General features: G+C 42.7%; 1 protein-coding gene across 1 annotated transcript; it reads right to left on the reverse strand.

The window, feature by feature from the left end:
- Positions 1 to 271: 271 nt before the first annotated feature.
- LOC146709968 (protein SPMIP1) lies at positions 272 to 9,432 on the reverse strand. The gene is made up of 5 exons (XM_085457219.1): positions 9,301 to 9,432; positions 8,621 to 8,808; positions 8,057 to 8,234; positions 2,611 to 2,713; positions 272 to 1,749 (listed from the first exon to the last, which is right to left on the reverse strand). Exons 2-5 carry the CDS (start codon positions 8,803 to 8,805, stop codon positions 1,631 to 1,633), a joined length of 585 nt encoding a protein of 194 aa, XP_085313345.1. The 5' UTR covers positions 8,806 to 8,808; positions 9,301 to 9,432; the 3' UTR covers positions 272 to 1,630.
- Positions 9,433 to 13,601: the final 4,169 nt, after the last annotated feature.

Consider the following 13,601-nt stretch of genomic DNA (forward strand, 5'->3'; position numbering starts at 1 on the left):
TTGGGGGGGGGGGGGGTAAATCTGGGTAAACTCCTAGATGATTAAACATGCAGCTATTTTGCTGGTAATAGTAAATTAGTAAATAAAATCAACAGTCTATTTATGCAAGATTGGTTGGGTGTTAATATGGGGGGGGGGGGGGGGGTCATAACCCCCTAACCCCCCTGTAAATTACGCCCCTACCCCCTCCATGAGTGAAATCATAATTTCAAAACTGCATTTTGTAGATTCTGTATAGAGTCTACTTCCTCCACAAAACAACTGGTGAAAGTGGTTTTGTGAAATTGATTTAATGCACTTGTGACAGGAGTTGCAGGATTACAACATTCACTGTAAGATCAAACAATGTACGTGATTAATTAACATAAATAAACAGCTGACCTTATGAAACACAAACGCCTCAGTTACAAAACACTCAGAGAAGGACCTTTAGCTTGAAATTATACTGATCTATTATTCTTTTTTCTTCTGTCATATATGCTCTTACATAATTATAATGAAGGAACTGACCTCCCAGCCCATTGTTCCTTCAGTGGTGCTAGTTTCTGTCATTATGCAAATGTACTGTTTATAAGATTGGGGAAACCTGCAGTCAGCTGAAACTAAAGAAGTCACTTGGATGAGTGACAAAACGTTTCTCCCACTGAAAACGCTACGTCCAGATGAACAGAATCAACTTTTGGAGATGCTCTTACATTAATTGTGGCCAGACTGCTCTAAATGCCTGCTTGGTGTCAGGCAGTCTTCTTTATAATTTTGGCTCAGCATGAGCCATAACAGATAGGATCCACTAATGTGGTCAGTTCATCTTAAGCTCCACTCACATTCTGTTTATAGGCAGCAGCAAATCAGAGGAAAGTTTCCTTTAAGATGAAGGAGCTGGACAACTAGTTTCAAACAGATGATAAACTGAGGAGCTGCACCAAACCCCAATAAAAATTAAAGAAGGGTTATGTTGTACTGTGAGTCATGCACTATTTTTACAGTCCAAGAGCAACTATGGAGCACGAAATGAGCAGAAAATATAGTCTTTAAATAATTATGTTTAATTAGGAATCAATACTAGCCTGTGCTGTGTAACATTTCCTCTGGTGGCTCATTGGAATACACCTAGTACTCAGGTTTCAGGTGTATAAAGGTCAGTTGCTTCTTCCGGACTCTTTCCAGGCAAGATACTCATTAAATATCCAACACTTGGTATCAGGTTATTAGACACTTAACCCTACAGCCATGTGCATTGTAAACAGACAGCATTACAGGAAGTACTGGATTTCAGGATGGATTGATGGGCTGCATGTGCACTTTTTATTCCCATCACCATATTCCTGACAGGACATTTTATCTCATGATAAATATGACCACTTACAGGTGTACTCATGTATCAAAGCTTTGTTTTGTCTTTTGTTTGATAGGAAGTCATAATCTAAGTAGTTCAACACGTACCTTCGAAAACTTCTAAAACAAACAGAAAAAAAATACAATTTTTTTTTAAGTAAATGAGTTTATAATACCAGGAAATCCCCAAATCACATTAGCCTAGGGTTATAGTTGGACATCTGTTGGCACGATTGCCTTTGAAGTGCTCTTTACCCTCATTAAAGAGCAGCCTCTGGTATGGGGTAACAGAACCTCAGCCTAGGGTATCGGTGGCTGCTGGGCGGCTGAATACCCCGTTCTTTGCATAGAAGGTGTTCTTCACCAAGGATGACCTGGCACTGGATGGAGTTCTGTAATCTAGCGTGTAGTCACCTGTGGATAAAGGAAGATTACAATAATCTGAAGAATTACAAATTTGAGCGGAAAGCATCTACAGATCTACAAATCTGTGGTGGCAGACAGGAACTGAGCACATTCACAGTAAAACCTGTCTGAGTTAATCACAGTCATGGTGTGAATGTTGTTCAGTTAAACTAAGTCTGACACTGGCCCAGTGACCTCCACAGGCTGGACCCAGTGATGCACTGAATAATATTTAGTTAATAAAAACTCAACAATTTCTATTACTACAACTGGAAGAAATTGACCTAATAACAAAAATCTGAAAAATATGATTTTGTATGAGTAGAAGCTGATAAGGTAAGCTAGCAAAAAATGTGCAGAAAGGATTGTCAGGCAGGACCATGTGTTTTTCTTTATTTTCATCATACATATATACTGTTTCAGTGGTGGATGTTCATATTAATCACGGCCAGAGTTTCAAATAATCTGTTCAGCACATGCACATGTAATCTCCCGGCATCAAAACCTCAGCTTTCAGACTGCTCTGAATACTCTAATTTACTTTTTTCCTCTCCTATTGGATCTATATGATGTTTGCGAGAAAGGTGGGACATGCCTGATATGAGGCACATACCTCTGACTGTGATCAGACTGAAAAAAAAACAGCTTGCATTGTGTAACCTTTAAGATATTTAAATTCCAAATAGTGACTATAGTTTAATCAGTCACTGTTACAAGATCTCCTGGTATTAAAACACAGGATTACTACCGATGTTATAGTACATTTAGTACCTAATGGTGATTTTTGATTCAACAAGTTTATCTTTCTAAAGTTTATGCATCATTTTACAGTCACCACACCACAGGGGGCAGATTGTGACTCCATCGTACCAAGCCTCCAGCCATAATCCCAGGAGGAGAGCAGGGGAAAGTTAAACTTCTCCTCAGGTTTAATGTGTCCACGTCTGTGCAAGTACAGAGTTCTCCCTTTGCCCTGCAAAAGACACATAGATTACATAAAACATCACTTTTACAAAAATGTAGGAATATAGGGATATACTGAATAAAATTACTAAAATGATAAAATGGCAGGGTTTATTTTATTATAGCTAATTATTAGGGGTGCAACGATACACAAAATTCACGGTTCGGTTCGGTTCGATACTTTGGTGTCACGGTTCGATATTTTTTCGATACAAAAAATGTTCATGCTTTTTTTAATTTGTCATTTATTAAAATTATAAATATACATTTTAACCTAAAAGTATAGTTTTTAAATTTAATGTTGCTGAAACAACAAAATAATAAAAAAAAATAGATCTATCTGATCGAGGAATCACTCATCTTTGGAAAAGAGAGTTTATTACAGAGAAATGGCTCTTTCCAAAATAAAAGCTATACTATCTGCTTCTTCTGGGGTATATTCTCAGCAGCATATTAAACATATCAGGTCCCCATAAGGAGAATCCTGTGCTAACGGCTGTCTAAATGACTCGGGTAAAGTTTGCAGCAGCGTGCTTGTTGTTTTTGTCTGCTTCCACTTGTCTTTGCACTAGGATGATGTCGGCGTAAATGTGCAGTCATATTCGTTGTGTTCCCACTAGTGCTGTCAGTGTTAATCTCGTTAAAATGACATTAACGCCATAACGCGGCAAATCTCCGTTAACAAGTTAGCGCAGATTGCCCCGTGCGTGGGGCTGGACGGCCAACACGTTAACAAGCTAACTGTGCTAACGCACTAGTTTCCACCAATGTAATTGAGCATTGCGTGGCACATCCGACATACTGTTTTACTTTTGTCCATGACGCGCTTACCATCAGGGTCATACTTCACATGAAAACCAAAATAGTTCCAAACACCAGATCTGAATGAGGGTGGGGGAGGTTCAATTTCGGGTAGCGTTGAGGCAGTTGCCATGTTGCAACGAGCTTAGCTTCTGTCTTGTTAGCTTGCACTGCGCTCAGTGGATCTGCACTCGACAGTGCAGCCTAGGCGGAGTAGATCCACTGAGCGCTCAACACAGACAGCATCGTCAGAAGAAAAGTTGATAAAATAAATAAAAATGTTTGTATTGTTCGATACATATGCGTACCAAACTGAAAGCACTGTATCGAACGGTTCAATATCGATACGAGTATCGTTGCACCCCTACTAATTATCTTTCCAAGTATCTCAAAGGATTAAAGAGGACATTCATCATGGCTCCTGCCACAGCAGATACTTGCAGCTCACTTCACTCAGTTATGCTACAGTCACACTGTAGAAAACTGGAAATTGTGGCACAACCAAAATATCGTGAACTTGCAGTCTGATTGCCTTTGAAATGGTTGATTTGAGCACAGGGACAGGTCTGTGACCACTTATGAGTTGCTATCTTCTATGTGTTGTCAGCAAGATGGAGTCAGTCCAACAGAGAGAGGTAAGTGGAACAGAGAGAGGTAAGTGGAACAGAGAGAGGTAAGTGACGGACAAGGTAAGCGAATCATGTTGTAACTGATGTCAGACCCCGGAGATTTTTGTGGAAAATTAAAGCGAATGGTAGTTTAGAATTTAGAATTGAACAAATTCCTTTAAGCTTCAGTATTACCAAATACACTTATCAATTGTCTTATAACTAACAACATTTGTCTAAATCATCTCCAACACCCTGGAGAACAACGGGGAGAGTTTAGAGGCTCTCCAAGATTACATCAATCGGTGCTTCCAGGATCTGGTAACGAAGAAGGCCCAGAGTGCACCTTCCCCGGCCAAATCGGAGACAGTGTCGTCGAAAAGATGTCGCCCGGCAGATTCCCCCGGCATAACATCGCCAGCCGGCAAAGATATTGCCGACATACTGGAGTCAATCGACAAACGACAAACTGCAAGTCCAGTTTCGATGCAAGGCTGTCCTTGGTGGAGATTCCTCACTGGGAATTTAAGCCCTTGCAAGAATCCCTGGAGTTCAGCCAGCAGCAGGTGGAAACGCTCGCTGCTGAAAATGCCACGCTAAGGGAGTCGGTGAAATGTCTCACAGACAATGTTACCCAGCTAAATAGAGAAAATAAAAAACATAAAAGAGACAGTTATTGATCTACAAGCTCGTGGCATGCGTGATAATCTTGTATTTTCTGGTATTCCAGAAGCCGCTGGAGAAGCCGCGGAGACTACGGTGAAAAGCTTCATCAAAACCCACGTGTGGGGGTGCCTACTGGGGTCAGTGGGGAAGCTGGCCCCAGGGATGGGTCACTTGCCCCTCCCTTCCTTCCCTCCCCATCTCCAGCTGCCTCCCTCTTCCTGCTCCACCACAATCACCCACACATGCAGGGCCTTGGGGTAAAGATGTGTCACCAGGGTGCAGGGGAGGCATCCCCCCCTCTGTCCCCTTCTGGCTGCCTGTGCCCCAATTTTATCTCACAACTTAGACATTCACATTACTCACACTCTCATTACACATACATATAGGATCTTGGGGGTGGGCACAATCACGGAGTCCAAATTACCATCAGGGTGTACACCTCACCCCTGGCGTCGTTGCCCACCTCTCAATTTTAAATACACTTAGACATTGAGGGCTATCAGGAGGGACTATGCGCTTACCTGCTGCTCCTTGGCAGGTAGCTCCATGCCCTCCTGGGTTTTAATTGCACCTTAGAACACACATGCATCAACACTACAATGAGCGGGTGGAGGGAGGTTTGGAGTCTTCTCCCACCCCCATTCTCTGCGGCCTGCTGGAGCGGGAGGGCTAGGTGGAGTTGGCCGTCCGACTGCGGTCTGGAGTGTGGGGCCTCCCTGCTGCTACGGAGTCGGGGTGGTCTGCCTCTCCCCACCGCAGGGAAAAGGGTAACACCACCTGGGTCTGGGTGCAGTTTCCCCCTCCAGGGGCAAGGGTACCTAGACCTGGAGCTTAGAGTACGCTTGGGGAGTATGATCGTGTGTACAGTGTCTCTTTATGTCTGTCTCCACGTTGGGTGAGTGTTGAGTAATTGCATATGAGAGCATGAGGGTGGGAATGGATGTTTGTATCTGTGTGTGCCTGCATGTCTGTGTCTATATGTCAGGTTGGGTATCAGACGCCACCTCTCTGGGGACATCTCAGGTCCTCCAAGGTATGGAGGCCTATCTCCCCCCACCACTTCCCCTGCCAGTGGCAGACGCCCTCAGACATCGGTGCGTTGGTGGTTCTTTGTGTCCGCGGATGGGCGTCCGGGTACACACCGGCTCACTCCTTGGTGGCTGCTTATGGCCTGGAGCCTGGGGCTCGCTCGGGCCACTTCGGGGGTGGGGTGCCCTCAGCCTCTCGGCCTGGGGCTCGGTCACTCTGGCACAGCTGGCTGGCCTACCGTCACTGCAACCCCCCCGGCTTCTGCTCCGTGGCTGCTGAGTGACCCCTCATCTGGGGCTCTCCACAGCTCTTTCTGGGACAGTGGCGCGGCTGCCCCTCTGTTGGTCTTCCTTGGTCTCTTGTGTTCTGAGGGCCTCTGGATGTCTGGAGTTTTGATCTCCTCCATACCTGCTTCATGCCCTGGAGGACGGGGCTGTGGCTCCCCACACCCTCTAGCACAGAGGTCGGCAACCCTAGGCACGTGTGCCACAGTTGGCACGCAAAGGGTTAACTGATGGCACGACCATAGCTGGACTGGCCATCGGGCATACCAGGCATTTGCTCGGTGGGCCGATGATTTTTTTTGTAACGGTATAAACAATGAAAGGTGGTGGATTGGCCAGATGCTGGCCGCTGTGTAAAAATAACTCAGTTGTTTGGTGGTGGCTTTGGCGGAGCTTCCACAGATTCAGTAAAATTAACAAGTGGAGGCCAGCAGGTGGATGAGGGAGAGGGGAGACCCGAAGAGGAGAGACCCGAGGCAGCCGATGGTCCGAGTGTGAACTGAACTTCAGGTAAGAAGTTATGACCTGCAGTCTATCTGGGTCAGATATAAACCAAGTTTAGGTGGAGTTTATTTTCGTTGTGCTGACTTTTTACAGTCAGTTACAATAACTCATACTGCGTGAGCTAGCATGACAGTTTCTATACAGCTGGGTGGGTGCTATGATGTTACTGATAGTGAACTTTATTTTATTCATAAGGTTAGTTAGTGGAGCTGCCAACCGTCCCGTACAAACGGAATCGTCCCGCATTCAGAGAAATTATTGCGCGTTTCGTGTTGAGCTGAGAAGGGCTAGTTTGTCTAGGATGGAAAAAGACACAAAGACACAAAGGTGGATTTATTCTGTCGTTATGCTGCACAGCTGCCTCTTCTTCTCTCATTATCTCCCCCTCTCTCTCCTGTTGCTACTTTAATCATGAAACTGATCAATGAGCAGCTGATCGGCTTTTCTCTCTTGTTTGTTTATCGCCCACTTTGCGCCAGAAAGAGGAAACTGCCGGTTGTCGCGCTAAACAGCAGCACGTTTAAGCTTGATCAGCTGTTGTTAGAATGTATTTAATATTAATTTCTAGTATCAGTTGATGTTTGCTGGAGCCACAGCTGTAAAAGCTGCTGGTCATGATGTCGGTTTGTATATCTGGTGAGAGGGAAACATGAAGATGAAACCAGGAGATGTCCTTACTGAATCATCAGAGCTGAACAGGTGATGGAGAAACAGGTTTACCTTTTAGGTTACATGAGTGAGTTGAAGGGAAGTTATGAACTGTTTCTGAGAGACAAATAACACCAGGATCCTTTTTTATGTAGCTGACAGCTGGTAACTGTGCAGGGGCGGATCTGGCAAAGTTTTGCCAGGGGGGCCAGGCGGGGCATTAACAGGGAAAGGGGGGCACAAAGAAATACTTTCTTATTCTCTTTTAAAATGTCGGGCTGCTATTAAATAATTATCTGAAGCTTACAACCAAAGTTTTTATCTGACATAAAATGTATGGAAATCATACATATACCAACAAGACTGTACATCACTGTCACAACAACGTTTGTTTTCATTCAAAGGCTTAATGGCTTTAATACCTGGTGGGCCGGTCTTTAGTCAAGCCCGGGCTGTTTTTTTGTCCCAGTCCAGCCCTGGGCACGACACGCAGTGAATTAATCTGAGAAGGTGCATCAAAAAATAAATGGCCGCGCCAGCGGTGCACATCGCAAATCAGCTCGCATAGGCACATTAGTTGTGCCGCTTCTTAATGACGGTATCTTAGCTAATAACCCCAACTACCAGATTCAACTTGTAATTGGCTAAAAATAACTTAGCCTACTGGTAAGAGGGATGTTGTTAGCTTTCCATATTCCGACACTTCAAAAGCTTCAGGAGCTTTCCGCTGAAAGCAAAAGTGATGATATTTATATTTAAATGTTTAAATGTTAATTTTATGAAAGAGAGTTTGACTGTCAAAGTGATTCTTACATGGTGAGAGGAGTCCTGATACAGAGCCTCTCTGGTGTGGGGCGAAACCGGCCTCATTAGAGGAGGCACACTGAGCTGCTGTTCACCTCCCACAGAGCACACAGGAGGAGGAGAAGGGCGACGAGGAAGAAGGTCGCTCTGCTTCTCAGTAGTCCTGGCAACAAGAGGCACAACAGCCCTGATGGAAGATAAACAGAAAGTTAATGTTTATTTTCATGCGTGTGTAATGTCATGGTCGCTGGAATCTGTCATGTTTCTGAGGTTTGGACTCTTGGTTAATATTAAATCAAGTCACGTTTATTTATGTCCCACATTTAAGGCCAACAGACGCTGACCAAAGTGCTGCACAGCAATCATCTACAATGTTGGTTAATATTAGTGTCACATTCATGCCTAGCTACCCCCAGTAGGTTTAGTCTAATTATGTGGGTCTCAGTAACATCAGATAAATCTGCTTTTACCCAGACCATGAAAACAAATGATAGCTGAGCACATGTGGATACTCAAGACAACTAAGGTTTTAAATCTTCACTCTTCCACTTTAAAATAAATGAAGGGGCTCACTGAGGGTCAGCAGGTATCTTTGGCAGCTGTGGCAGCTGTGTGGGCTCTTTGCTGTTGTTCCAGGGATTGTAGCAGGATGGGTAGAGTTTGGCATAGCGGCTCCTCCAGGTTAAACGGGTCAACATCTCCTTCTTGATCTGCTCCCTGTAAGAGTTCTGGCTCTGAGTCGTCAGCAGGTCGCGCATTTCCTGCCCGGAAAGCCAAATTTAGTGTGAGAACAGCTAACACAGACGCACAAGTTGCTTTCGACATTGTTTTTCTGAAAGATTAATAGTTAACACATAGAACTAGAAGAAGCCCTCTCAGATAATGTTTATGCCCTAATTTTGAGTTTTAAAGAGCAGAATCACAATACCAAACATCTGTAAGATGCAAATAAATCACAAATGTCACTGTCTGGACAACTTTTCATACTTACAAATAATTGTGCATTTTAATTTAATTATCTTGTGTCCATTTTTTGATCCTTCTTAAGCTGGAGCTAGCTCTGAAGCTCTGAGTCCCTTTTATTTAAACAGCAGCTCCACAGAAACAACACAACAGCCATCACAAACTGGCCATAAGAACAGTCAATGAAAAAGTCACAAAAACATATCCTACCAGAGTTATAAAACGGCAGATTATATTTTTATAGTATAAACAAATGGCAAAAGATAATTGTTAGATATAATATAGTTTACCTTTTGTTCAATGCCGAGCTGTGCAGGATCAGTTTCTCACTGTGGAAATGAGCTGTGGATCAGATAACGCTGGGGAACGCCAGGAAACACGACACTCCCTGTTTTTCAACTCCTACATACCTGTGTGTTTGCAAATAGATACCACTGTGGGCATTAATATCAACTAATAAAATTCCTCACAAGTTTCTGACTGATAATTTTTCTTTAGTCACAAGCTAAATTTTTGGCAAATGTTGAGCAAATGGGAGGCCCTGCCTTTCAAAATAAGTCTCACACATGTGTTTTGGCAATTGAGTTTTTCTGTTAAAAGCTTTTTGTTGTTGGAAATAGGCAAGAATAAAGAAAGACAACAGAAAAAAAAAAGAATAAATCATTCCACAATCAATCCAATATAATTTTACTAAAATTATTTCTGTACAATGACTTTAGTATATTAGTCATATTAAAAAATAATCAGGAGGGGAAGTGCCAGATACCATGTGATGCTAATTAAATGCATTTTATTATCAGCAATCACCTTCCCCCAACAGGGCGCAATAGATGGATGCACCTCCGTCAGCCTGGTTCTTCCAAAGGTTTCCTCCTGTCAAAAGAGAGTTTTGTCCTTGCCACAGCAAAATATTAGTAAAGGCTCTCCAAAACTAGAATGAGGAGTTGATTCTGATAACTGAGGAGTGTTTCATTTTGTGCCATTTAAAATGAAATCCAACAAACTCATTTATTCATGGCTGTTAGGAAATCTAGAAAAATCTTGGAAAGGAAGAGAACCATAATGTAGAAACTTATAAAGTGTCTGCTGTCATGCAGTCCTCCACTCATGTTTCAGCCCCATATTCTCTTGAATGCATCAAATATGAACTCTGAAATTTGCATCCTAGAATTGAGTTGAAGTAAAGCTAAAAAGCATCTTTACTTTATACAGTCAGCAATGATGACAACCCTGGTTTAAAAAATCTGTAATATTGCAATGATTTGATAACTTGACACATCAAATATATTAAAAAATCACTCACAGGGTTTTTTTAAACTTTGATTGGTCAAACAGCAGTAGTGTTAGAAAGCAGTTGCTTTGCTGAATCTTGGTGGTAATCTAAATTAAATCTCTACCAGGTTTTTGGAAACAGAGTTGTAAAAGAAGGCAGCACAGTGGCTCAGTGTGGTCTCACAGGAGTCAGGCTGGGGTACTTTTTGCAGCATCAGCTTCTTTCCGTGAAGAATTTCCATGTTCTTCCCATTCTGAGAGGTACACCCCCACCCCCACCCCTTTCCAGAAACACACTGTTCAGCTGGAAACTCTAAACTGGTGAGTCAGTTCTTAACTGGAAAATAAAATTGAATATTGAACCTGTTTCTGCAACTTGATAACGTTTGCAGTAAATCTCATCATTCACTAGATGGAGAAGTTAAAAGTACAGTCAGTGAGTATATTTACTGGATGGTTAACAGATTTTTTTGTTTTTTGAAATTTTCGACTCAGAAGTAAATGGCCTGTATTTGTATAGCGCTTTACTAGTCCCTAAGGACCCCAAGGCGCTTTACACAACCAGTCATTCACCCATTCACACACTGAATGATGATGATGATGTGTAAAATAAACACATTACAAGTCCAGGTTTCTGGGCACCCACATGTCTGCTGATCCCACCTGGACCCATGGATCCACCTCTGCCAACCCTGGAGGCCATCATCAGATCCTCCTGTGTCAGAAAAGCCAGGGCCATCCCAGGTGACCCCTTACACCCCACCCACTACCTGTTTGACCCGCTTGCTGATTGACCTGCCTGATTGACCTGCCAGGACCTGCCAGGTCAATCAGGTCCCACATCTCCAGACTCACAAAAAACTTCTTCCTGTGGGCCAGTTAGGCTGTTAACAAGCACTAGAGCAAATCTGAGCGTCTCTCTGCTCAGATCCCAAATCTTTGTACTTTTAAATCATTTTCCCTCACTCAAGCCTAGCCTTCTAGAAACCAAAGAAGCTTTTAAAACTGTTTATTTATCTCCTTCGCTGCCTGCTGGGCCTTAATGTGTTGTGCTCTTTTAGCACAATTTTCTTTAACTTATTTGAGAGGATTTCAGATCCTACTGTAATGTGTTCAGGGTTTTCTGAAGCTTCTTTCTGTGATCCTGTGCAGCCTCCTTGATGGGTCTGGGAATTTGTGGTTGATGGGTGCTCTTGAATCTCAGCAGATGATACGTGCTGACTCCTGATGGCCTCAGCTAGGTTCCTCAAGACCAAGTCTGACCAAGAATGTGGATCAGGTCGTTGAAGGTTGTTTTTTTTTTTTTTATAAACTGGCAACTCCCATTGTTTCTCCTCTTCCCACCAGTTCTTTAGAGACTCCCTCCTCCCCAGAATGGAAAGAGATCTTTTCTCCAAGTGAGGCTGAAAACACACGAAACTTTTAGTTGGGTATTTAAAAAATGTTGCTTAATGCCTGCCGAAGGTGGAAGTGGTAATTTTCATTCAGCATACCAGTACTTCATCTATCAGCCGAATTTGTGATTTTCTGTATTTATTTAGATGAATCTTCTCATGGTCCCCTGAAACGTTTCTCAGAAGAAGAGCTCTCAGACCTGAGTTTTATCTATTTTGTGTGGATCATCACAGCAGAGATGCGTTTCATTTTAAGGTGTACATTTGGTTTATCAGAGCATGTTTGTTGGGTCAGTCTTTTCATTTCTTCAAAGTTGGCTGTTTGGTAGTCTGTGATTTATAAATAGGAGCAAATTAGAAAAAGACAGTACACTTATGCTGTGAAATTACTGCTGCCACCTTTTATTACCGTAAACATTAGTATGTTACTGATTTAATCCAGATTTCCATTTGTATTTCTTTCTAACTGCACCTTTCTGTACTTTGGCCTTGAGCCCATGTTGCTTCAAAGACTTCATCCCCACTCCTCCAGGCTGTTGCTATGAATGATGACATCATCCAAATAGGTGGCTGCATATGGAGTTTGGAGGCACTTGGTTCATGAAGCAATTGAAGGTGGTTGTAGCCCTAAATGGAAACCTAAATTTAAGTGTCATGAGCTCGTAAGTTTTTTTTTCCTAAAGGGAGTTCACACAGGAAGTGTGCAGAGATGAGGTGATCACATCACCACAGACCACAGAAAGTCGACCAATGATGGGTGAAGAAAAGGTTGGTGATAGAAAGTAGGCATATCCCAAGTTTAACTTTGAGGCAAGTGACTGAGCGACTACCAATGAAAACAAAGGATACAACTGACTGACATATGATAGATATGTTAATATATTACAGGGTTACCTAGGCAACTGCAGTCTTCAATCAACTCTAGCAACCAACCGCCAAAGGGACAAAGTGATGGATGATGAGCAAATCAGCTCCTGTCTGGATGTCCCTTTGGGCTCTGAAAAACCTGGGGATTAATCTGAATCCTGAGCCATTCACTTGACAAAATCCATACAGAACTGTACAGACCAAATCTTCTTAACCACAAGAACAATGAGGCTAGATAAGAATATCATAACAACCCATCTTGCATTTTCAGACTAGCTTTCAGTTCTTTTTTTAATTTTCTGCAAGAACTGGTAGCATGTTGATTGCACTGACACATACAGATGAGTCTCACTCCCCCAGCCTCACTGTTTATGATTTTTGTTTCATTCGCTGTGACACCACAGAAGGTGTGTCCCACTTGGTGAGCAATTTAGAGCTAAAGATGAAAGCAATAACTATCTCCCCTTGCAAGTTTTCTAAGCTTGGTATTGTAATGTTGCTGTTTCTTGCCCTGGAGCAAATTATGCAGTGTAAACTACCTTGATAACTCTCAGAGCCAGAACATACTGAATTTAATTCCCCCCCCCCTGCCCTCCCTACCAGTTTTCCTAAACAAGTGTTTCTTTTCCCATGGAACCCACCAACAACTCCTGCACTGCAAACAACATAAAGTTGAGCCACTGCATTCATCATTGTGTATGAACCTACAAGTCATAAATTTTATATGCTTTGTCTAATATTCAGCAGTTCATACTTGGGTCACTACCTTTGCAGAGATGTCGTGTAAAGGCATTGCTTTAGCACATTCCGTTGCACAGCAAACCATCACAAAACATCTTTTTTTGCACACTTTGGTGAGACCTCTATTTAAGGAAAAGGATCTTTTGGAATTGACAGCTTATTAACTAGTTGTAATTCGGGACATATTAGCACAATACGACACAGCCCAGGTCATTATTCTATCCTGAGTTTTATCATATCTCATTTAACCAGCCATCAAGTTAGAATGAGCCACCTGGGAAATAATTTCCTGGTGCTATTTCTTCACCAACAACTGA

The sequence above is a fragment of the Copadichromis virginalis genome, linkage group LG5 (assembly GCF_057382275.1).
Source record: "Copadichromis virginalis isolate Kocher_CV1m ecotype Utaka linkage group LG5, C_Virginalis_male_GT1.1, whole genome shotgun sequence".
Taxonomy (NCBI): domain Eukaryota; kingdom Metazoa; phylum Chordata; class Actinopteri; order Cichliformes; family Cichlidae; genus Copadichromis; species Copadichromis virginalis.